Raw genomic sequence first — 27,127 nt, forward strand, 5'->3', positions numbered from 1 at the left:
AACTATGTTAAGAGTGATTGCTAATGCAATAGGAATTTGCATTTTATAATATTTTGTCACTCTCAATGTATCCCCAGTACAATAATAATATAATAAAAGTATTTTGTTCCTGTTTTATAGTAATAAATGTAACTTGTATTGGTATTTGTAGGGTTAAAACTCATCCTTAAAACTTTGTACTGTTACACCTTTCATAGCAATGATTAATTTGAGAATCTACTTTTTTTCTGTGTAGAGTCCCATAGAGTTCTTTTATTACAGGAAGTGGGAGTTTCTAGAGAGGGATAAAAATTAACTTGACTGTAGTGTATAACAGATTGAAATGGGAAGAATTGAAAAAAACAGAAGGCTAACTGGAAGAAGATGAGTAGTCTTGACCACCACTAGAAAAAAGGAAAAATCAGATTGCTCTGAGAACAGTTAACAGAACCTAATACCTTCCTTGAAATAGGAAGGAACAAAGAAAGAGACAAAGTAGTAGTAGCAGTAATATTAACCACAACAAAAAGAAAATAAAAAAGAATCGTTAACATTTGTTGAGCATGACTATTTAGCAGGTTTAGCTCTGAACACCTTATATTTATTCAACATTTATCCTGAGTTGCAGAGAGATTATGTAATTTGCACAAGGTCAGCAGGTCTTAAGTAGTGAAATTAAGACTAAAACCCTGGCATTCTGGGTCTAGAGCTTGTACTCCTAAGCAATATGCCATTCTATAAGTTGAAAAACAGTGAAACAACAAAGAAACTAGAAAGGTTTGAAAATGTTGCATCCTGGGTGGGGAAAAAAAGCAGTGAACTTATTTTGAATAACTGATTTGAAGTGATGATGGAAACATTTATGAACCCAAGTAGGAACTGGCTAGTAGGAAATTAGAAATTGCTCTAATATCAAATAAACATACACAAGTAAACCATGACAGAAATATCCTCCATTAAATAACTTAACAATTGTGATAATTTAATGGAGTAATATGAATTAAGCTATCTTTTTTGGGTATAGTGTTAACTTTTACTTACTTTTTGTTGTTGGTTTTTTTTCCTTTCAGCAATACAAGAGTTTGAACTAGGGGCCTTGCTCTTGCTAGGAAGGTGTTCTACCACTTGAGCCACATGCTTGGTCCTTTTTTACTTTAGTTATTTTGCAAGCAGGAACTGGCGTCAGACTACAATCCTCCTACCTGTGGCCTCCTTCATAGCTGGGATCACTACCACACCTGACTTATTAATTGATATAGGGGGGCGTCTCACTTTTTTACCCAGGCCAGCCTCAAACCGCAGTCCTCCTGATCTCTTTCTCCTCTCTCATGTAGCTGGGATTACAGATGTGAGCTATGGATCCTAGCCAACTTTTTCTTTTTAAATTGTAAAATATTTAAAACATAAAGCAGAGAATTAAAAAGATTATAATAAGGAAATTAGGTGTGTAGCTTCAATCCAGGTTCCCTGTATTTTTCTTCTTTCCCAGAAGAAACCACTACCCTGTCTTTTTATCAGTTGCATGGATTTTCTCATTGAATTGTGAGAGTTCTTTATATTTCTGATACAAATCCTTATTAAACTATGGGTACCTTGCAAATACTACAAGTCCACAGCCTGCCTTTTTATTTTCAGTGTCTCTCAAGAATGAGAAGATTTTGCCTTTGAAGTTCACCTCAGCTATCAGTTTTTAAATGTTTTGTGCTTTTTTTGTGACTTATATGAGAAATTTTACATTCCTAAGGTTATGAAAATCTTTTTTTCCACAGAAATTTCTGAGTTTCAGTTATGGTCATGTCTATTAACAATTTGAAATTAATTTCTATGTGTGGTGCAAGGTAAGGCTAGCCAATTGTTCCAGTATAATTTGTTGAAGGAAAAAATTCTTTCAGTACTGAATTTGCTTTTCATCTTTGTTGAAAATCAACTGAACATGTATTTTGTAAGTCTTTCTGGACTCTGTTCTGTTTATATGTCTATCTTTATATTATACTTTTGATTTGATTACTATTTTTAATGCTATTTGTGAGTATTATTTGATTTCATTCAAGGCTATATCGCAAGCCTTGAAATTAGATAATTTGTGTCTTCTAACTCTGTTTTTATTTTTATTTTTTTACTTTGTCTAGCGGAATCTTTATATTTTTCTTTAATTTTAGAATGTTGTAAATTCTATAGAAAAATAAGCTCAAGGGAATTTTGATTAAGATTGCATGGATATTATCAATCATTTTCTAGATAATTATTTTCTTTAATTTCCCTTAGAAATGTTTTGTAATTTACAGTATAAAATAATTTTTACATATTTAATTAACTTTACTGAATTTTAAATTAAAATTACAATTAAAATTGAATTAAATTTACTGAATTATGAATCATTTTAAGATTTCATTTATAATAGTGCACTGCTAATACATAGAGAAATAAATTTTTTAGTGTGGTGACTTTTTGTATATTCTCTAGAGTTCTGTCAGATTTTGCTTCATGTAACTTGAAATTATGCTATTAAATGCATAATTAACTCATTAATTATAAAGGTAATAGCTATGCTCATGTATCATGTTATAATTGATTGCACCCTCCCTACTACTCTTCCTTGTCCTCATTTCTCACCCTTCTCCCTCTATCCTTTTTTCCCTTCTTTTTCCCTTTTTTCCTTCTACTTTCAGGTCATCTTTTCAAGCACATGAGAGAAAACATGTGATTCTTGTGTTTCTGGGTGTGAGTTTTTTCTCTTACCATCATGATATTCATCCAGCTCCATTTTCCTGCAGATGACATGATTTCATTCACTATTTTTGGTTTTGTCTTCTTAGTCAAAGCCACTCTATGTATCCTAGCCTAGCCTCCAACTCATTGTGTAGCCCAAGCTGGACTTCTGAACCTCTGTTTCCACCTCCCAAGTGCTTGGATTACAGGCATGCACCACCATGTCCAGCTTCTTCTTGCTTGCTGAAAGCCCACTGAGTATATTTACCATATTTTCTTTATCCATTCTTCTGTTGACCAGCACCTAGGCTGATTCCATATCTTGGCTGCTGTGAATACTGGTATGCAACTATCTTCTATATGCTTCATTTCCCTTGGTTACACCTGAGAGTGATATAACCAGATTATATAGTAGTTCTAGTTTTCCATAATGGCTATACTAGTTTACATTCCATCCCACAACACATATTCAAGGGTTCCTTTGTCTCCACATCCTGACTAGCATTTGTTGTTTATATTTTTTAATAGCCAATTTGATGGAGGTGAAATGGAATCTCAGTGTAATTTTGATTTTCGTTTCCCTGATGGAAAAAGAGCATTTTTCATATATTTATGGCCATTTGTACTTCTTTTGAGAAGTGTCTTCTCAAATCATTTGCCCTTTTTTGATTGGATTACTCCTTTTCTTGATAATTTTTTTGAGCTCTTTATATATTCTGGATATTAATCCTCTGTAAGATGAATAGCTAGCAAAGATTTTCTTCCATTCTGTAGGTTGTCTCTTCACTCTTTTGATTGTTTTCTTTGCTATGCTTAAGCTTTTTAATTTGATGCAAGTCCATTTATTAGTTCTGGCTTTTATTTCCTGATCTATTGGAGTCATGTTCCCTGAGTTATGGGAGTCTCTGTATCTTGAAGTGTTTTTCATTTGTTTTCCTCTACTGTTACCATAGTTTCGGGACTTACATTAAGGTCTTTCATCCATTTTGACTTTATTCTTCTTCAGGGTGAGAGAGATCTACCTAGTTTCAGTATTCCACATGTGGATATCCAGTTTTCCCAGCACTGTTTGTTGACTATCTTTTTGCCAATGTGTTTTTGGCACCTTTGTCTTGAGAATCAGATGGTTGTAGATGTATGGGTTTATTTCTATTCTGTTGGTCTATGTGTCTGTTTTGATGCCAAGACCATACTATTTTTGAAGTTAGGTATTGTGATAACCTCCAGCATTGCTCCTTTTGCTCAGGATTATTTTGGTTACTTCTGTTTCCATACGAATTTTAGGATTGTTTTTTCTAGTTCTGCAAAGAATGTGATTTGTATTTTGTTGGAGGATTGTGTTGAATCTGTAGATTACGTTCCATAATATGGCTGATGTAACAATACTGATTCTGTTGACCCATGTGCATGGAAGATCTTTTCATTTTCCAGTGTTGTCTTGACTTCTTCTCATTGTTTTATAGTTTTCACTATAGAAGTCTTTTACCTCCTTGGTTAGGTTTATTTCTAGATTTTGATTTTGTTTTTTGTTTTTGAGGCTATAGGGAATAGTATTGTTTTTCTTTTCAGTGAACTCATTATGATGTATTGAAAAGCTATTAATTTTTGCATTGATTTTCCATTTATCTGCTGCTGTGTGAACTTGCTGGAACTGTGGAATGGAGGAGTAGGGAAGGAAACAGATACAAATGATGTGGTATATGTCTTTCTAGTATATGTATTTTTATTAGCATGTATTAATTGTAAATGAGTAGTGATATTTCCATACATGCTCATATCTACACTTAAATGGCATAAAAATACATATGAGATGCATAGTGTTTAAGTTATTTTTTTTCCTCCTTTTATTTTATTGTTTTTACATTTACTTACATATGTGGATATTGTTTGTGTCGCCTCCCCCCATTTAAAACTAAAAATTCCCTAGATTTATAATCTATAACATTTTTAATGGAAAAAAAAGAAAAGCTCTACTGATTTTTTTTGTATGTTCATTTAAAAGCTACTGATTTTTAAATTTCCACTGTGTATTGGGCTACTTTGCTAAAATTATCAGATCTGAGAGTCTTTAGGGTTTTATATCATCTACAAACAGGATAATTTGACTTCTTCATTTCCTGTTTGTATCTTTTTAATTTCTTCCCTTTGCCTTATTGCTCCAGCTAAAATTTTCAAGCACTGTACTTAACAAGAGTGGTGAGAGAGAGCACCCTTGTCTCATTTCTGATTTTAGAAAGAAATTTTTCAGGTTTTTCCCGATTCAGTATAATATTAGCTATGGGTTTGTCATACAGTGCCTTTATTGTGTTGAGGAATCATCTTTATATACCCAGTTTCTTCAGGGCTTTTATTATGAAAGGATGCTGAATTTTGTCAAAGGTTTTTTCTGCATCTATTGAGATGGTGATTTTTTTGTCCTTGATTCTATTTATGTGCTGTACTGTATTTATTGATTTCCATATGTTGAACTATCTTTGCATCCCTGGAATGAAACTAAGTTGATCATGACATTAAGAAGATCATGATCTTCTTAATGTGTTGTTGAATATGCTTTTATTGAGGATTTTACTATCTATGTTCATCAAGGATATTGGCACATGGTTTTCTTTGGTTGGTGATCCAGTTTGGGATTCATAGAATGAGTTTGGAAGCATTCCTTCCCTTTCTGTTTTATGGAATAGTTTGAGGATTATTGGTGTAATTTCTCCTTTAAAACTGGTGAAATTCAGCAGTGGATCAAGCTGGTTTTGGGCTTTTCTTTGTTGGAGACTTTTTATTATGTCGCTTGTTATTGACCTAGTTAGATTTTTTTAAATACCTTTTTTGTTCAATTTTTGTAGACCATATGTGTCTAAAGATTTATCCATTTCTTCTGGATTTTTTTTTGATTCATTGGCATATAACTTTTCAAAATATTCCCAAACAATCCTCTGGATTTCTGTTGTAATACCCCCTTTTCCATCTGTAATTTTATTGATTTGGTCTTCTTTCTCTTCCTTTTGGTTAGTTTGGCTAGTCTTAGATTTTCAAAGAACCAACTCTTTGTTTCATTGATCCTTTACATTGTTCTTTTAGTCTCCATTGCATTTGATTTTTGCCCTGATCTTTATTGTTTCTTTCCATCTGCTAATTTGGAGTTTCACTTGTTCTGGTTTTTCTAAGAGCTTTAGGTGTATCATTAGGCTATTTGTTTGAGATAGCTCTGATTCTTTAATGTAGGTGTCATAACTGTAAACTTCTGTCTTAGAAGTTCAATCTTTGTATCCCAAAGGTTGTGGTAAATTGTGTTTTCATTTGATTCTAGGAAGTTTTTAATCCTTCCCCTTATTTTTTCACTAATCCACTGAATGTTCAAAAGTGTATTGCTTAATCATCTTGTGTTTGATTGGTTTCTGTTCTTACTGACTTCTAGTTTTGTTCCATTATGATCTGACAAGACACGAGAAATTATTTCAATTGTTTTGCATTAAGACTTGTTTTATGGTCTAAAATTGTTGTATTCCTGTTGCTGAGAAGACTGTATATTCTATAGCTGTTGAATGCAGTATTCTGTAGATATTTGTGAGTCATTTCATCTGTGATGCAATTTAACTCTGAAGTTTCTTAGTTGGTGTTTTCTTTTGTCTGTATGATCCATCTATTGGAGTATTGAAGTCACCCATTATTGCTGTATCTGGACCTGTCTATTCTTTTATGTCCACTACTGTTTGTTTTATGAAATTGGATGCAGCAGTGTTCAAGGTACATACATTTAAAAGTGCCTGTATATAATAATACCTTCTTGTTGTATTATTCCCTTTATTATTATCTTCTGACCTTCTTTATCCCTTCTGATTAATTTTGTTTTAAGTCTACTTTGTCAGATATGAATGTAGCTACTCCTGCTTGCTTTCAGATTCCATTTGCTTACAATATCGTTTTCCAGTCTTTCATTTCAGTCTTTGTATACCTTTGCCAATGAACTGAGTTTATTTCAGACAGCTAATGATTGGATCCATTCAGTCTGTCTGGGTCTTTTAATTGGAGAGTTAAGATCATTTTGCTTTTAGGGTTATTATTCAGAGGTATACTAATTTCTCCTTTCTTCATCTTAGAAGTTTGTTGATTTCCTGAATCAATAATATTTGATTCCTAATTCTCATTTCTTTGTTTGTTTTGGAAGTACTAGAGTCTGAGCTCAGGGCCTCACACTTCCTAGACAGGTGCTCTATCACTTGAGTCATGCCCTCATCCCTTTTTGCCTTTAGTTATTTTTCATATAGGGTCTTGTGATTTTGCCCAGGGTCAGCCTTGGACTGAGATCCTCCTACATATACCTCCCTTGTGGCTAGGATTATAGGTATGACCCATCGAGCCCACCTTACTTGTTGAGATGGTGTCTTACTAAGTTTTTGCCCAGGCTAGCCTCAAACTGAAATCTTCTTGATCTCTGCCTCCTGAGTAGATAGGATCACAGGTATGAGCCACTGTACCTGTCCCTCTCCTTTATTTTTTTTAGCAAGATTTATTGTTTCCCTAATTCTTATGCATATATATGTATGCATGTATGTTCATGTCATAGGTATATGAACATATATGTGTACATGTTCATTTTCATGTTCTTGTCCTTTAGAGTTTTTACTGAGAGGTCTACTTTTATTTCAGTAAGTTTGCTTTTATAAGTAACTTCGCACTTCTTTCTTGCAGCTTTCAGTATTCTTTCTTGGTTCTGTTCTTTTGGTATTTTAACTATAATAGGACATGAAGGAGCTCTTTTGTGTTCATGTCTATTTGGAGCTCTAAGTGCCTCCTGTACATGGATGTCCATATTGTTCCTTAGATATGGGAAATTTTCTGCCATAATTACCTTGAAAAAGTTTTCTATGCCCAAGTCTGTATCTTGGTTCCCTCTTCTATAGCACATATTCATAGGATTGATCTTTTCATTGTGTCGTAGCAGTCTAAAATGTTGTATTCATAACTGCTTATTTTTTTCTCTTTAAAACGATCTGAATGTAATAATCCTCAGCCTTATCTTCCATCTCTGATATTTTTTTCTTTCATCTGGTCTAATCTAGTGGTGCCACCTATTGAGATTTTTTTTTTTTTGACATATTGGCCTTTTATTTCCAAGATTTCTGGTTGTTATTTTTTTTTCCAAAATATCTCTGTCCTTGCTGAATTTCTCATCCAAGTCTTGAATTTTTATTTGAATCCTATTTGTGATCACTGATCATTTTTAAAACTGTACTGCTGAATTCTTTGGCATTTCAACCCTTTCAGTATCTTTGAATTCATTTATTGGAGAGTTATGAATGTTTAGGGGATTCATGTTGCCTTGCTTTTTCATATTTCTTGTGCTTTTATCTTTCAGTTTGTGTATTTGTTGGGATGGATATCTCTTCCAGTTTTATATGGCGATAGTCTTTGTGAGCCTTCTCTTGAGGGCTCAATCCCCAGTTCCACTCAGAGGAGAAAACAAACCACTGTAATAAAAATAAACCACTGTAATAGCAACAACACCATAACAAACCAGATCTAAAAATGCAGTTACAGCCAACTAGTACACCACCAATAACCATAGAAAGAAAGTAGCAAAAGTATTGCAGAATAAACTATGAAATGATTTTTTTGTTGTTGTTAATTCTTTTTAATAGGACTAGGGATTGAACCCAGAGCCCTGTGCTTGCTGCTAGATTACTAGGCAAGTGTTCTACTATTTGAGCTATGCTCCTAAACCTTTTCATTTTGTTTTCTTTTTACAATATGGTCTCTCCAATTTTGCCCTGGCTAGCAAATATTTGAATTTTTTAACTCCAGCCACTCATAGATGCATGCCATCATTGTCCAATGTTTTAATTCCCTCTGTTTTGTAACTGCCTAGATGTTGCCACATCTGAAGTTTTTGTACAACTGACAAAAAACTTTTCTCAAGTTGTACTTTCTTTATAATTAATCTTATCCATATTCATATGCACACATGAGTTATAGATGTGTCTTTTTGCCCAAATTTCTCTTTTAAGTTTCAGATATGATTTTAATCTTAATTTTTCTCTGGATGGAGTATCTATCAGTGACTGTATCTTTGTCTCTTATCTATCCAGAAACATTTGAACTTTCCAATTAGGATAATTCAAGGTGGTTTATTTTCGAAGGGGTTGGAATGTAGCAAAACCTTAAGAAGTAAGGCTACAACCAGAGCAAGTAGAGGAAGTAGTTGGTGGTACCCAGGAGAGATGTACAAAGAGATTATTTTGAAAGTATACCTTCTATTGAAGGACTCAGCTAAAGGCAATTCATAGAGAGGAAGCCAAGGGAATAAATACCTTACTTCTCTCTCTGATCACCAGCTGGGGGGTCTAAATTGACTAAAGCCAGGGAATAAGGTTGCCCATTGACATAGATAATCTATCTGTACAATAAAGGATGAAGAATGTATCTAGAGAGAAGCACAGATGCTTGGTACTGATAGCTTCAAATTGATCACATCTAAATTTAACTTATCTTGGTGAATGGCATCACCATCTGTTGGATTGTGCAGGTTACAAAGCTGGGATTCATCCTTGACATCTTTCTCTTCCTTACTTATGGATCAAATCATGACAATTTTATTGCCTAAATCTCTTTTGTATCTGCACACCTGTCTTTTTTGCTCCCATCCAGTTCCTTCATCTCTCACTTAGACTACTGTGATTGTCTCTTAATTGTCTTAATAGTATCCATGCTTGCCTCATTCTAGTTTATTTTCACATTTAAGTTACAGTGAACTTTTCCAAATGCAATGACTATACCACTCATCTGTTCCGTTATCTACCACTTCCCCCAAACAAAGCAAGTCACATAGAAACCTTAAAAGCTTAATACAGTTTATAAGACCTTACTTTCACCTTTGGCCTCTCCCTGTCTCTCTAACTTTGCCTTATATCTCCTTCATTCTTGCCATAGTGGTCTTATTTCCCAATAGCATCAGAGTGTTATAGACTTTTTATGCATCCAAATTTGAAATTCACATAAAAGTACATATAAAATATATTTTAAATGGTTGGGCTTTTCTTTTAATCTTTTTGTGTTTTAATTTTTCTAAAATAAGCATGTTTTTCTTTTATATTTGAAAATATAACAGTAAAATTTTTAAAGCACCATATAGCTAGTGGGACAGGCAGAGTTTATTAAATATCTTTTGACCCTATCTCAATATTCTTTTGTGACCTCATAAGGAAAAGGTGACATTTGGGCAGCAACATATGATATGATAAATGGGAATGCTAAGCAAAGCTTCCCTGCCTATTGATAATGACCCTGTCATTAAGTGTGGTACCTGTCAATTCTTGAGTTAGAGACTAGTGGAGACTATAGATGCTATAAGTTTAGATCTGGAAAGGACTTTGAAATCATCATAGGAAAAGTCATGTTGGAAAACAGGAGAGAATATCAAAGATCATATGATTACTATAGTTGTGCTTTAGCCCTGGGTCTGTACTTTTTTTTTTTAATTACCTTTCACATAAATGAGAAAATAAAGCTCCCATTCTGTTAAGCAGGCCAGAACATCTTTAAACTCAGAGATTTAATGTCAAGATCGAAGCAAGCAGAATAATTTTTATATAGATAGGATGTAGCGCTTTAATTTTCTGATGGGCATCTATTATAGCTGATTAAATATATACAAACTCAAAATTTAATTTAAAAAATCTTTAGGTCTAACAGTTTGGACTCTATTTTTTGATCTATTATAATTAAAGGAAGGGAATTTCCCAATCTGCATTTTAATTTGTATACCATCAACAGGTTTTTTTGTACAGTATATGCTGTAAAAATGGTGGTTTCTTAAATTAGATTAACAAATTTAAAAAGTCCTGGCATTCTCTGTTGCCATCTTTATTTGCTTAGACAACATTAGAAAACTATGTAAGGAAAAGACAGATGATGTCCTAATGAACAGGGAAGAATAAATAGTGAATAAGAATTGATAATTGACTATGTTCAGGAGAATACTGTTCAGACAGCAGGCAGTCTTGGGACCATCTGGTACATAGAGGGCCTTTTGATTTAGAAGATAGCAATATTATAAGTCAGAGTCTTGGAAAATTGAATCCAAGGGCTGATTAATTTATAATTACGGTAGTTGTCTTTAAACTAATTCCAATCACTGCATTCTGTTTATAATGGTGACCTTGCACCATTAAAAAAAGATTGCATTATATTATATATAATATCTTATTTATTAAACAAGGAAGTGTATAGTAGATTTTAGATATATTTTAAAACAAAATTGCTAAAATTGAAAGTGGCTCTCTAAATTTCCGTTAATCTGAAATATGACATTATTAAGTAGTAGTTTTTACAATTTAAATCTACCTTGGTTGCATTAAGAATACTAGATCTTTTCACTGTTTCTTTCTGTAATACTGTTTGTTTGGATTGTCAGAAACTGTATTTTTTTTTGTTGTTGTTGTGGTACTGGGGTTTGAACTCAGGGCTTCACACTTGCTAGGCAGGTGCTCTACCACTTGAGCCATTCTGCTAGCCCCTTTTTTTCTGTTGGGTGTTTTCGAGATACAGTCTCCTGAACTGTTTGCCTGGGCTGGTTTTGAACTGCGATCCTCCTGATCTCTGCCTCCTGAGTAGCTAGAATTATAGGCGTAAGCCACCAGTGCCTGGCTATATTTTTAAATACTCATTTCACATACTTGTATAAATTTAGTGGTATTTTATTGATTTTGAAATCACTGAGGTTAAAATGGTAAATGGTTTCTATATTTTTGTAAAAAAAAATCTTTACTTTATAATTAGGTGATTTATTTTCAGATTCTCTGTAAAACAAAATAATAGTAACCTAATAAAATAGACATTCATCATATGTGACCACCCAGCCTTTTTTGATAGCTTTCATACCTTTTGGTAATTTTTCATATAGATCCTGACATTTTAAGGTAGATGCCAAAAAATTCACGTTCTCATACTCACGTGTAAGGTTGAGAATGTGACCAGGCAAACACTTCTTACTTGAAATTGTATGGAGACCAGACACAGTGACTCATGCCTACCATCCTTGATACTCAGGAGGCGACATCAGAAGGATTGGAGTTGGAGACCAGGCCAGGCAGAGTTCACAAGACCCTCATATCAACCTGTAAGAACTTGGAATAATGGCATATACCTTTCATTCCAACTACATCAGAAGGGCAAACAGGAGAATCGCAATTCAAGCCCCAGGGAATAAATTAAGACTCTTAATTAGAAAAAATAACTGAAAGCAAAAAGGGCTGGGGGCATGGCTCAAGTGGTAGATCACTTGTCTTGCAAACCCAAGGCCCTAAGTTCAAACTTACGGAAGCAACACCAAGTGGCAGTCTTGGGCGAGAAAGTTTTTTTGTTTTGTTTTGGTGCCAGAGCTTGAACTCAGTGTCTTAGTCTTACTAGGCAGGCACTGTACCACTTAAGTCACTCCACCAGCCCAAGAAAGTTTGGGTTTTTTTTTTGGAGGGGGGGCAAAGATGGTAGTAGGAGCTTCTGGTTGTTCTGGGTTCTTAGTATGAGAGCTGCCAAATAGTTCTGGCAGTCTAATTTTTCCTGGAGAAGTCCCTTTCCTATATATGGTTGAGAATGTTTTCTGGCTTTGTGTCTTCTAAATTTACTCTTTAACTGTAAACAGAGCTTCTGTAAGCTCCTACTAGTCTTTAAATTACTTTTCTTTTTAACTAAGAGATTCTGTTGTTAGCAGACAAAAGAAACTTGACTGAAACACTTGATATGAATAGTTGATTTTTCCTAAAATATAATATTTTAATTATATTGCAGATAAAAATGAATTTTCATTTTATTCATTTTAGAAAATGTAAATAAATTCCTTAACTTTTCTTTTTCATGTCACCAGTTTGCTTACATTGTATTGTTTCCTCAATTAATAGATTATTTTTTATTAAAAAGTTTCTATATGTCTTTACTAGATTGTAAACTCTTTAAGAGTACAGAATGTGTCTGCTTCTCTTTGTATCCTCAAAAATGGTAAGCAATGAAAAGTTTATAAAACTAGGAAGTTAGGATACTTTAAACAAAATTTTCTTTTGCAAAGGTATTTATCCACTAGCAGTGTTCCTCCTGAATTAAGTATGACTAAAAAGACCTTAGTCACAGTTCTGTAGACATAAATGCTAAGACAATAAGGAACATCAAAAATAATAGCTTATCTAGGAAAAAAATAGGGCTACTTTTTTGTTCATTTAGTGTTGTCTAAGTGTTAAAGTTTTTAAAACTTAGCAGATTTTATACAAGTAGCCCTACTGCTCTAAATCTTGAGGATTCCCCATTCCCTATTCACTACCCTGCTGAGAATCAGGAGTGAGACTCCACATTCCTATTTCCAAAGGGCTATTGTGACTTTATGCTGACCTACACCAGCCATGTACATTCTTTTTCCTCCTCACACCTACTTAGCACCTGTAGTCTGGTACTAGATTCCATCATTCTCCCAGAAAGATACAGTTTATGAGAAACAGCAGTGTGAGCAGCAGCCCTTAAGTAACTTTAGGCAATGCACATAGATGACAGCATCATACTTGAACTGTATCAAGGCCCTTCCAGGCATCTGACCTAACAAAATGCATGTATTATGTCATTGCCTAATTTTCTTACTTTTTCAAGAATAAGCTATTTGGAGCTAACTTTGGCCTGTCAAGCAAACACTGCCATTTCTAGCTTTTCCATAGACCAGTTATACAAGCCTAGGGAAGTTATCTTCTTAATCCTTCTACATTTGCTCTTATGTTTCCATCAGATGAATAGTTTTTTATATTACCATGTCACTAATCTGTAACTACCAAAGGTTGCTTATCATTGCCTTAGGCAAAAACAAATCCATAAAAATTTTTTTTATCTGCTATAACTTCCTCTTTCATTTTTTTCTCCAAGCACTAGTTACCTTTTCACCTCAGCAGAAACATGTAGCACTCTTCTTTATAGAAGGAGTACTTCATTGAAACTAGTCATTTATGCATTGCCTTCAAGATCCTAAGATTCTTTTTTGCTTTTTCTGTTGTTGGTACTGACTTTTTGTATCTGTTCTAGTATTTGGTGCTCCTTAATACAGGTTGAACATCCCTGATTCAAAAACCAAAAAATTTATAATGCTCCAAAATCTGAAACTTTTTGATCTCTGACATAACACCACAAATGGCACTGAAATTTGTAAAGCTGGTGTGTTATACTCAAAACACAGGCACATTAAAATATTGTGTAAAATTACCTAGTCTCTGTGTATATGATGTAAATGAAACATAAATGAGTTCCATATGTAGACTTAGGTCCCATCCACAAAATACCTCATTTTATGTATCTGCAAATATTCCAAAATCTAAAACACTTCTTGTCCTAAACATTTCAAATAGGGATACTCAACCTGTACTATAATCTTATTCTTTTGGGGGGAAAACAAGGTGTTATACATTTTGATTTTAAAAATAGAGGTCTGCCATAAACTCATTATATATTATTTGAGTGTGTGACCAACAAGATATATATCTAGTCTTAAGAATCTGAAGTACTTTTCTAACCAGTAAGTGATTTTACAGCAAGTTCATAAGTCAGGATTGATTATGACAAGGTTGACCAAAATCAGTTTTCTATGACAATTATAACAAATAAACCCACCGTTTGATGGTTGATAGTCTAACAGATCAAGATCCTACAACAAACTTTTAAACAAACTTGGAACTAATTTTTTAAGATAACTCAAAAACCTTGTCTGTGGTTAAGAGCTGAATTCTGAAAAGAAATTCCTACTTTTTTCAGCATGTAGTCTTGAGAAACTCAATTTCGTGGTAAAATGCACAGTATGTGTAATTCTAACATAAACATGATCTTTAAATCACCTGGCTAATATTCTTTTGCTTTTGAAAAATTGATATAAGAATTTTTTATTACAGACTGTCTGACTTAAAAGTCATATAGTAGTGTTAAGGCTTCTAATAAAAGAGAGCAATCTCATTCCAATTCAGGATTCAGAATCATCTACTTTAACTTCTAGCTATTTCTTGTAATTATTTCCACATTTCTAAATAAATTTTTATTTGCTATTTCTTGATTTTTCTTTTCAATCTTGCACTAGTGACATCTGAAAATGAAGATTTAGTTTTATAACTATAAGGAGTTGCTTGCTCTATTTCTTTTCTTAATTTTGATCTCTTCTGTTTCATCCATTTCCTACATTATTCTTAATCAATACTTTATCTGTCTCATTTTCTCTGCCAAACTAGATATTATTACTTTTGTTAACATATTTACCCACATGATTAGCAATTTATTTGTTCCCAGTACTTCCTGTATCTTAGAACTTCTTTCTGTGATCATTTTTTCTTCCTTAAGTATATGCTGTAGAAATATTTTCTCTATATATTTCAGTTGGATAGTTTCTCTTGCCTTCAATTTCACACATTCTTCCTTCTACCATGTCTAATCTGCTATTAATCCCATTCAGTGTATTTTCATCTCAAAAATTGTAGCTTTCATCTGTAAAAGATCCATTTGGGTCTTTTTTCTATCTTCCAAGTTACATGAACTTCTTGACTATATGAAATACATTTTTGATAACCACTTTAGCTACTTGGTTTTGTAATTGTAGCATATATGTCATTCCTGGGTCAGTTTTGATTGTTTTTTCTCAGGATGACTGCTTCAAGGCCTTACTGAATATTCTGTCCAACATCTTATGAATTAGGATTCCAGTTTTTTTAGTGTGACTGGTGGGATGCAGGCACTAGTTTTCTCTAATATTTTTGTTTATTTTCCCCCACCTAACCTTGTGTTGTATTTTTATATGAATTCTGTAATCAGTACTCTGAATACTCTAGGAGGATGACCTGAACATAATTGATGTTCTTTTTATACACCTTTCTCCTCTTTTGTTCTGTGTCCTGCAAACTCTAGCTGAATTGCATTCTCTGAACTCTTGGCTCCTCTGTGCGGGGGGGATTCGGGGGAGTTGTTCTGCTTGTGTTCCTCTGTCTCTGCATCATGATCTAGAACTGCCAAGGTAATAGACTGAAGCAGTTGTTGGACTCACCCTGTCTGTTTCTCATCTCTTAGTGATCACTGTCCTTTGCTTGATGTTTAGTTCTTGAAAACTATTATTTTATTTGGTTTTTTTGTTTGTTTGTTTGTTTTAGCTGACTTAGAATATATTTGATCTCATGCATTGATAACTTATCAAAGCCTAAAATTAATCAGTATTTTTACCCTTTTCCTGTGTAGTAGGACCTTGAAACACTTTGTTCCTTAATTTTTACTCATATACTATTGTTGTAATGTATCTTAATTCTGTTTTTGTAAATTGTACAAAAGATTTTTATCAGTTTTATACCATGTCTGTATAATTTAATCTATATATTGCTACCTTCTTGCTCTCTTCCAGTCTTTGATTTTCAGTCAAAGATCAGTGTTCTTCACTGGAAATTATATACTTTAGGAATTTCTATAAGAGGGGTCTTTTAATCACAAATATTAGATTTTCATTTGTATGAAAATATCTTATTTTTATCTTTATTTCTGAGAGATATTTTTGCTGTGAATTGAAATTTATGTTGGCAGTTATTTTCTAAGTGTATTAAAGATTCTCACTTATGTGTATGATCCCACTATTATTATTCAGGACTTAGTAATAAATATGGGGTTTTTAAAATTTTTTTTCATTTCTGTATTTTTTTTTCTAGAGGTTTCTTTTAGTTCTTTTCCAAAACTGCTTTGTAATTTTTATAATCTCCTCTTTATCATGTTTTCAATTTCTTTTCACTGAGCATTGTATTTCTATATCCTATAATTCTTACATTTATTGTCTTTTGAGGTCAGGTCTTTTTTTTTCTCCCTGGTCTTCATAGTACCTCTTTTCATGCTGTATTACCTTTGACTCTGAATTCATTTCTTTTTGATGTATTAGTGGTTCCTAAATTCTAGGTATAAATTGCATTCCCTCAGATTTGATTTTTTTTTTTTTCTGTTTAATAGAAGCTAACATGACAGGGCTAGAGATGTAGGTCAGGGGCAGAGAGCTTACCTGGCATGTGCAAAACCCTGGGTTTGATCCCCAGAACCACAAAAAAAAAAAAAAACGTTCCGAACAACAATATTGATATGACTGATACTGTGTTTAACCCACTTCTTAGTGTGATGTGTTTCTGAGCACACAGGAAAAATGAGTTTGCTCAAGAAATCCGTATGAGAGTCAGGGTATAGTTAGAGATTTTTATCCCACTCAGTACTCCTATTGTAGACACAAATAATTTTTCTTGAAGTCCTCTACTTGAAGATAGAGGAAAGGGGCTGTTGTTTCTAGTATAACCATGTACTGATTGTGTAGTCTTTTACAGTCCCAGTTCTGTATGGGCAAAGCCAAATTCTACTAGCCTACTGCCTCTCCCACTCAGTGAAAAGTAAAGTTCTTCAAAACTGTAAGCACGTTTCTTAGTCAGATTTTATTAAGACGATTTAATATTGACTGGGAGAATGGCTCTAGTGATGAGTTCCTGCCTAGCAAGCGTGAGGCCTCGAGTTCAACCCCAGCACTGCCAAAAGCCATACTGCAAAACTAGAAAACTTTTTTGTTCTATCTTTCATAGCAAGATAGTTACAGTGTGACCTCTCTGCCAAAAATATAAAATAGGCTTGTTCTATAAAAGAGAAGTGCTGGTGTTTGCTAAAGTAGTATTCTTACTATGTATTTGTCTTACAGATTACTTTGTGATAGTTAAGGAAAATAGCCAACATCAGACATTAATTTGATTTCTTTTTTTGGCTATTGTGAATGATGCTGCTGTGAGCATCCATGTACAGTTTTTTCTTCAAGACAGATATTTTCATTTCTCTTGGGTAGATATCTAGGAGTAGATTTGCTAGATCACATGGTAATTCTATGCTTAACTTTCTGAGGAACTGCCAGACTGGCAGAACTTTCTAGAGTCACTACCATTTACAGTGCGTAAGTTTTCCAGTTTTAAACTTTTTCATGAATTCTATGTCTGCCTTTTCTTTAAAAAACTGCCCTAGTGTGTATGAAGTGACATCTCATTGTGGTTTTGGTTTGTGTTTCTCTACTGGATAACAATGTTGGACATCTTTTTATGTGCATGTTGTTCGTTTGTAAATCTTTAAAGAAATGTCTGTGAAATATCTTTTGCCCATCTTTAATTGGGCTGTTTCTCCTGCATCGAAGTCTTTTATTAGATATGTGATTTTTTTTTTCATTTTTCTTTTATTATTCATATGTGCATACAAGGCTTGGTTTATTTCTCCCCCCTGCCCCCACCCCCTCCCTTACCACCCACTCCACCCCCTCCCGCTCCCCCCCTCAATACCCAGCAGAAACTATTTTGCCCTTATCTCTAATTTTGTTGTAGAGAGAGTATAAGCAATAATAGGAAGGAACAAGGGGTTTTGCTGGTTGAGGTAAGGATAGCTATACAGGGCATTGACTCACATTGATTTCCTGTGCGTGGGTGTTACCTTCTAGGTTAATTCTTTTTAATCTAACCTTTTCTCTAGTTCCTGGTCCCCTTTTCCTATTGGCCTCAGTTGCTTTAAGGTATCTGCTATGTGATTTTTTAAAATTTTTCTTCATTCTATGGATTATCTTTTTACTTTCTTGATGATTATTTTTTAATGCACAATTTCTACTTTTAATCATGTCCAATTTCTTTTTTCTTCCATGGCTTGTGTTTGGGTATCATATCTAAGAGACTACTGCCTCATCTAAGATCACAGATTTATATCTATTTTGTCTTCTAGTTTAATTTTAACTAGGGAGGTTTTATAGAAGTATCAATAAAAATACTTTTAAAGGGGAAAGAAGTACTTATGATGTCATTGACCTATCAGTTGTTTTGCAATTTTGTCATCTCCTTGATCAATTTTTGCATATTTTGAGTATTACTATTATTTGGTAAGTATATACTCTGTTCTACTCTGACTATTTCTTTGTTTAATCAGTTATTCATAATTTCAATTTTTAAGGCTACATTGTTGTAATACAATTTCTGTTTTTCTTTATTGGCAATTTCATTAGCATAATTTTACTTTATTAAGACAATAAAGTAACATTACTTCAATATTTGTACATCTTTATGGAATACATTATGATAATTTGATATATGCATACATACAATGTGTAATGATCAAATCAGAATAACTGACTTTCCATCTCTTTACACATTAATCATTTTTTTGTGTTGGGAACATTATACTCTTCTAGTTATTCTGAAATATATTATACATTATTATATCCAAAAGTTACCCTGCTGTGCTAGAAAAACCAGAGCTAATTCCTCCTATCTGTGTTTTGGTGCCCCTTATCTACTTTCTTTCCATTCCTTATCCCCTGCCCATTCTTCCTAGTCTCTATTGATCACTATTCCACTCCATGAAATATGCAATTGGCTTTTTGTCTGTGAGTGAGTGAGAACAAGGGTATTTCGTCTTCTATATCTGACTTACTTCATTTAACATAATGACCTTCAGTTCCATCCATGTTGTTACAAATGACTGGATTTCATTCTTTTGTGACTAAATGATATTCCACTGTGCATATATACCCCATTTTGCTTAACCATTCATCTATTTAGGGACAATACAATTTCTTTATAGTTATAAAACTCCAGTTAACACTGATAAGTATGTAAGTACTTTTCACTTATTTCTTACTGTAACTTTCTAGGAATGGAATAATGTTGTCAAAAATGTAAATATTTTTTATAGATCTTAAGTTATATTACTTCTAGAAATCACTATAACAAGTGCCACTATGTTTCTGTTTAGTAAATGAAGTTGGTGTGCATTATAAGTTGAAGACAATGATATTAGTGACAGTCCTCCATCAGTAAAACTGAGAGTGAAGTGATACATGCTTCCTCATCTAGGCAGAAAAAAAATCATACTTTTTTGCACTTATATGAAAAACTAGAATGGTCAGTTGCCTTATTAACTAAAGATAAATGTAACCTACTTAAAATTCACTGTTTTATAATACTCTCTAATGATAGCATAATTTGTTAAATTTTCTTTAGGCTTCGAGAGCAGGAAAGAAAAGAAGCAGAAGAAGCTTGTCAAAAGGAAATAGAAGAATGGGAAAGAAAACTTCTAGCTCAAGCAGCTCCAACTTGTATGGAGAACATGTGGGAAATTCCAGCCATTGGACATTTCCTTTGTTTAGCCCAACAAATTCTAAATTTGCCAGAAATAGTCTTTTATGAATTGGAACGTTGTCTTCTGATGCCTCAATGTAACGCTTTTCTATCTAAAATAATGACTTCTTTATTAAGTCCTCCCCATCGCAGATCTACCTTACATCGAAGACCTACTTTGCCTTACAGGACTTGGGAAGCGGCACTGAGACAGAAAGTGCAGCAGTGGTATACTGCTGTAGGGCAGACTGAAAATCCTGATAACTGTGCTGAAAAACTTGGGCTGTGTCCTCAGTTTTTTAAAGTTCTTGGAGAAGTTAATCCATTGGAAGAAAAACCTTTTCATGAGCTACCTTTCTACCAAAAAGTGTGGTTGCTTAAGGGTCTTTGTGACTTTGTTTATGAAACACAAAAAGAAGTTCAAGATGCTGTACTTGGGCAGCCTATTCATGAGTGCAGGGAAGTTATCCTTGGTTATGATTATTTGGAGAATGCCTATGTACATTTTCCACAGTTCTGTGGTGCAGATGTACGGATTTATAAACAAAGACCCTTCCAGGCCCCAGAATTTCCAGTTCCACCCATTAAAGTACAAAGAGTACCTCGGATTAAACTGGAGAAACTGAAGTGTGACTATGTTAGTACAAGTAATGGAGAACATAAGTGTAGTAGAGAAGGCTTGCCTTCTGCCTTCAAGAAAGAGCAGGAAATTAATTTCGATTCAGCTTGTGGTGGTCCCGCTAAAATGAACTTTGATAATCAAGACATCTCTGTTGAAACTGAAGTAAAATCCAACTGTGAAATTAAAATTCAGAGGCCCTGTGAAATTAAAAAAACTGATTGCTGTAAAGAAAATTTGGAGAAACCAGGGAGTCCAGGAGAAGTTACTGACTTTGGAGAGCCACTCAGCCCAGGTGAAATAAGGTTTATAGAAAATCAGGAAAAATATGGTGAAACTTCCAGAATAAAATGTGAACCCAGTCCATTAAAAGAAAATGCTCTAAAATCTTGCCAAATTCACGTAAATGGGAGTCACACTGATCACCCAGAAATTAACTGCCACAAAATAAGAGATATTCTACTAGAGCAGTCACTGCAGAGCCACAAGAAACTCAAACTAACTAAAATGAGGGCAAAAAAGAAGAAAAAGAAAAAAAAGAAATTGAAAGATGCTTTGAGTGAAAATTTACAGAGAAAACGTGAAGGTCTTCATTCTCTTGCATTCAAGTCTTACAAACCTGATATCCAAAATAAGTTATTGATCATCAAAAAGAAAGCAAAACACAAGAAGCACAAATCTGGTAAGCTAACACAAATGGGTAAGAATTGCTTTAAGTAAAATTCAGCTCTTTTAAAGTACTCTTCATGGAAGCTCTGGTTCATAAAATGAAATGTACATATATATGTGTGTATATAAGGATCAGGTTTTAATTATTTCCCATGATTAAAAAAACCCAGACCATAAGAGATATTATACTAACCAAAAACCTGGTGCAATTGAAGTAAACTCTCAAATATGTTCAGACATTATACTTTTACATTTTTCTTCAGCAATCTCTTTGTAAGTGATAACTCCATAACTTATGAGAACTGGGGGTTTTCCCAACGAAGCAGTACAACTGTAGTAAAAAAGCATGGATATCAAAAGAAACCATTACCAGAACTTAGGTTCATAGCAACTAACTTCTTAAACTAGACATGTTAGATTATCAATCTGGGTCTGTTTTTTTCTCCACATCATATATTTTTCAGCACCCTGTTTTTAGTATATATTTTTATATCCAGAAAAAATGTGAACTATAAGAAGGATATTACATCAACTAATAGGGCAAGAAGCATATATTTATAAAAGGATTTTTGTCTGTCACCAAATTTACCCTGTTTGTTAGCAGCCTATTTAAACAACAAAAATCCTATAAAGTCTATAGTGGTTGGTTGCTCTGTTTTTAAATTGCTCCAGTGCTTTTACTTTTCCTGTTATCCAACTTTTAATCAGTTGCTGTTTCATTTATGATAAGGATAGGTGAGACAAAAATCCTATGGTCAATTTTATTGACTTTAATAAAAAGTTGCTTGAGCTGGGCATAGTGGTATATACCTGTAGTCTTAGCTGCTTGGGAGGTAGAGTCAAGTAGATCTCGAATTTGAGGCCAGCCCAAGCAGTTAACAAGACCCTGTCTCTAAAATACAAGCAAAATAGTAGAGTGCTTGACTAGCATGCATGAGCCCATGTCCTAGGTTCAATTCCCAGTACCACAAAATAAATAAATAAAAATTTAAAAGGTGATTGATTAGGGGAAGCATTGACAAAAATGAATCATGGCTCACTATCATCATCATTTATGGATTTCAGGGGTTTTTTTCCTGCAGTAGCATAGTTAATTAAAATTTGGCAGAAATTTGTTACTGAGTTATCAAACAAGGAAGTGAATTTTTGTTTGGCAAGTATAGTTGGTATTAAACTTTAATTGTTTAAATCGTTAAATATAATGCAACATGTCCTTAAAATGTGTATGTAATAAATCATTGATAAAGAGGTAGTATAGTCAGGCCAGGTAGTCCATGCCTATAATCCTAGCTACTCAGGAGTCAGAGATCCAGAGGAATGTGGTTCAAGGCCAACCTGAGTAGAAAGTTAGCAAGACCTCATCTCACTCAATAAGCTGGGCACGGTTGTACGTATTGTGGTCCCAACTACATGGAAAGCCAGAAACAGGAGGATATGGTCCAGAGTTGCCCAGGCAAAAAAAAAAAAAAAAAAAAAAAAACAGGAGACCCTGTCTAAAAAATAACCTAAAAGCAAAAATGGCTAGAAATGTGGCTTAAGTGGTAGAATGCTTGCTAGGCAAACACATGAGGGAGGGAGGAAAGGAGGTAGAGAGAGAAAGAGAGGAGGAGGGAGGGGAGGAGGAAAAGAAGAGAAAGGAGAAGGAAGGAAAAAGAGAAAAAAAAAGAAAGAAATAATATAAAAGTTACTACCAAAATAAGCTTACTTTGTTGAGGTGATAAAGTGATCCACACTGACCTAATTTTTTAAAGTAATTTTCAGAAAGCCTTTAAAGAGTTACAAGCTATCTCTTAGGTTTTATATATTTAGTTTGATGGAGCTGGCAAATTCATTTTGAAATATTAGTCTCTAACACATTAAATTTTTTAATTTGAATCTTTAATTCTAAACTACATAGTATTATTTTACTAATAACATTGTTACCTAAAACCTTTTAAGTTACAGTTTCTAAAACAATATGCACACTAATGTTGCTCCTATACAGATTATACCAGTAACAATAAAGACAATGGTGAGAAGTGGATTAAAAAGAATTCATATTGTAAATAAATAAGTGTTGTTAAATTTTTAAAATCAAACCAGGCACTGGTGGCTCACGCCTGTAGTCCTAGCTACTCAGGAGACAGAGATGAAGAGGGTCAGGATCACGGTTCCAATTCAGGGCAGACAAATAAATAGTTTTTGAGACTCTGTCTCAAAAAAATCCATCACAAAAAAAGGGCTGGTGGAGTGGCTCAAGGTGTCAGCCTTGGATTCAAACCCCAGCAGCTCAAAAAAAAAAAACTTTAGGATGTTCAGAGTAAAAATATTTTCTATGACCATTTCATGTCCAGTTGCAGACAAGTGAATGGAAACACTCAGAAGACAAGTTTAGCAACTACTGTGTGCCTTCTGTTTAGCCAGGGAAAGAAGGCTTACATTCATAAAATAAAAGAAAGTAATGCACTTATCTATATACTTTCTTATTTTATCCTCAGAGTGAATTCTAGGAATAGAAATTCAAGTGTTGAGTGACTAAAATGTTTGGTTGTGACAGATAAGAGTTTCTCTTTCTATTGTTAGAATTGGGTGAGTATAGGCCAATTCCCTTTTTTCATCATACGTTAAAGTCCTTACCTGATATATCAGTCTTATATAAAATGTTATAAAACAAATGTTTTGATTTTAGAGGGGTATTGTAAGTGTGAATAATATTTATTAAGTAATATTCCTCGTAGGATTGAGGTAACCCACATAGTTTCTACAGAAAAATGTATGGGTAGTCAGACTAAATGAAAGGAAGATTATAAAGAAGCTTCATAACAGTTCAGGTTGGATATTGTTACCATGTAATTATTTTAGGATTTTAGTTTTCAGTACTTTTTGCGCTTCAGGATTGTAGATAAGTGATTTGGGGCCTATAAAGGATTCTGGGCCTATAAGGTTTTCTGCAGAAAACTGCTTAATTTTGTCTAACCTAGTTTCTTTTTTTTCAAGTTTATATTAATAAGACCTTTTTTTTAATGTAATAGTTACCAGTAGTCCATCAATTCTATTCTTTAGTATAAGCCTGTCATCCATGATTGATTTTATGAACTTACACTTAGAGTAAACTAAATTCTACATATTAATCTGGTCCATTTTATGTTAATTTACTGCAGGCTTTAATTTTTGGTGGTATCTTTGAGTTTAGTAAGCCCTATTGTGATGGGAGATGATTTTTAACAGAGGGCACAATATAAGTTGGTTGAAAATAATTTCATAATTTTAGTGTACTGTGAGGCCATTTTGCAGCATAGATAAAAACGATCTCTTTTTCAGAATTGGAGTTTTCTTTATGCTTTTTAAATTTTGAATTCATTTTTAGTCCATTAAGCATGTGACTTAGTGTTGGAAATATTATGGAATAAATAAAAATCAGTGGAAATAATATAATATTTGTCACCTCATGCTCTACCTTATATGATTTAATCAATATATTGAATAAGAAGGCTAGGATCTAGTGATTAGAAAGTTTTTCTTGTTGACCTATTTCCAAAATTTAAAAATGACTATAAACTTTGTCATTTAGGTAAAGTAAGCAAGATTAACTGAGAACGGATTAGGAAAAAAAATGTTTTAAGGGGAATAAATAATCCAAATTTTTTTAAAATTCAGATCCTTTGGGTTTTTTATGATTATAAAAGCAGTACATTTTCTTTATAGTATGTAGAAGCCAGCAAAAAGAATAATGCTTTTCTCATCACCTAATGCTCATAATTTTATCATCTCCTTAAGGAAACCTTCCATTATTTTTCTGGCTAAATAAAAAATTCCCTATTTATAACATATATATGTAGAATTCTGTATTGATAGCACTACAGAACTTAACTGTATGTATCTTCATGGAGAATACTTTTGAGAATATCAAATGGGGATTACAATATTATAAGCAACTGAAAGAATTCAGTGTACTTCCTGACCTTTTATTTTTCAATCCCTTCTGTTTCCCTCCAAAATGAACTAATATTCATATAGTTCTTACTCGGTGCCTTTATACATATTGTTTTGTTTAATCTTCATTAAAGCTATAAAATGTAAATGCTACACTGAGGTAAAGAGAAATTTGTTTACTTGTCACACTAGTGGCAGGATTGCAAGAAAAGATCTTGCAAAATAATCAGGATACCATTAAAGAACTATGAAAAAGTAATTGGTAGGTTTTAAATGGAGAGGTAGTTGATGAGTAGGGAAAAGAAATTTAAATCCAGATAAGGAATGATTATGTGACTTTTCTATCTTATTAACATAAGAAAATTCCATTTTAAGAGAGATGTTGCAACAGGCTGGGTACAATGGCTCACATCTGTAATCCAGGCTACTTAGTAGGCAGAGATTGGAAGGATCAAGAATCAAGGTCAGTCATTACAGAAAATTAATGAAGAACTGTTCCCACCCACCCCCAGTCTCAACAAATAAGCCTGGCATAGTAATGTGTACCTATGATCCCACCTATGTGGGAGACTAGGTAGGAGGATCAGATCAGTCTGAGACTAGCCCCAGGCAAAAACTCAAAACCCTACCTGAAAAGTAAATAAAATAAAAAAGGGCTGAGGGTATGGCTTAAGTGATATAGCACTTACCTGGTGAGCTCAAGGCTCTGAGTTCAAACCCCAGTTCTTCTGAGACAGAGAGTTGTGATAAGTAGAATTTGATGTCTGATTGAATATTCTGTGTTAAAGAGAAAAAAGCATTGGGTGTGCAGGAGTTCTGTATCATGTTATACGGTAGAAAATTGCCAGTATGATGAGAAATTTGCTCCATAAGCAAAGACAACAGAAAGAAAATAAACTGTTTTATTAAGATCAAATTGCTTACTTAGAACATTCCAGAAACTTCTATAGAATGTAAATATTAGCTCAAGTCATGCACATTTAAAATAAGGTCGAATTTAGAGTCCAGTTCTGTGATTTCACATCCCAAGCACTTCCAAGATTCAGTATTTAATAATACACATGCCCTTGGGCTCTTAACAGTAATTAATACATTTTTATCCGCTCACTTATTAATGTCCCTAAAATGAAAACACTGAGGGATTAATGAATGTGTTGGGGGAATTTTAAAACCAAGAAAGGCTAGGAAGGCATTGAAGTGAAAGTCTTTGAGTAGCCCAATGAACTAAGGAGTGAAGACAGACAAGGGAAACCAGGTGAAGGAAAGAGATAAAAATGAGGAATAAGAAGGCTGGGCATTGTGGTGCATACATGTAATCCTAGTTACTTGGGAGGTGAAGATTGGGAAGATCACAGTTTAAGGCCAGCCTGAGCAAAAGTAAGAGAGAGCCCATCTCAAAAAATAAGCTGGCATGGTGGCTCATAGCTATAATCTCAGCTACACAGGAGGCAGGACTAGAAATATCACAGTTCAAGGCACACCAGGCAAAAAGCTGAGAGCATATATCTTTCAGTTGTATAATTTTTCTTCCCAAGGAAACAAGGCCATTCAGGAAATTTTCTCCAGTTTAATTATAATCAGAATGTCCAACATCACTTTACTTAAAAACTGGAAGCATTAGTTTGAAGCTATACATACTAATATGTCATTGTACATGTCAGAAAGTTCCTATGATACTAAAAGTTTGTTATATTTTATCAAACATTAAACTTTTTTAAAGAGAAAAAAAATAACTGAGGCAAAAAAAAAGGCTGTCCCAGGGTATAGCTTAAGTAGCCTGCCTAGCAAGTGTGAGGCCCTGAGTTGAAACCCTAGTAGTGCATTAATTAACTGGAATAAGAAACTGAGAAAAGTTGAAATGGTAATGATAATCACCCTCATTTCTCTAGTAAAAGGTTTGTTTCCAGATTATAGAAGACTGGAGTTCTGTGCCTCACTTACAGTGTAGACATATATTTTTAGTTATAATTTTTCCCCTCAGGTTGGTCATCATTTCCATTTTCTTAAGCTGTTCTAAGCACTGTGTTTTAGAAAGCTTCACTAGGTTTATTTTTCTAACAGTAAATTTTATCATTAAGGTTTATTAGTTATTAAG

General features: G+C 33.6%; 1 protein-coding gene across 2 annotated transcripts in view; it reads left to right on the top strand.

Annotated features, from left to right (window-relative positions):
- Brd10 (bromodomain containing 10) overlaps window positions 1-27,127 on the top strand; it is a 112,408-nt gene that overhangs the window by 44,943 nt on the left and 40,338 nt on the right. For both annotated transcript variants that reach the window (XM_074051916.1, XM_074051917.1), the window contains exon 3: window positions 19,716-21,133. In XM_074051916.1, coding sequence (XP_073908017.1) covers window positions 19,716-21,133 — 1,418 coding nt within the window. The remainder of the gene's footprint in view (window positions 1-19,715; window positions 21,134-27,127) is intronic.

The sequence above is a fragment of the Castor canadensis genome, chromosome 13 (genome assembly GCF_047511655.1).
Source record: "Castor canadensis chromosome 13, mCasCan1.hap1v2, whole genome shotgun sequence".
Taxonomy (NCBI): Eukaryota; Metazoa; Chordata; class Mammalia; order Rodentia; family Castoridae; genus Castor; species Castor canadensis.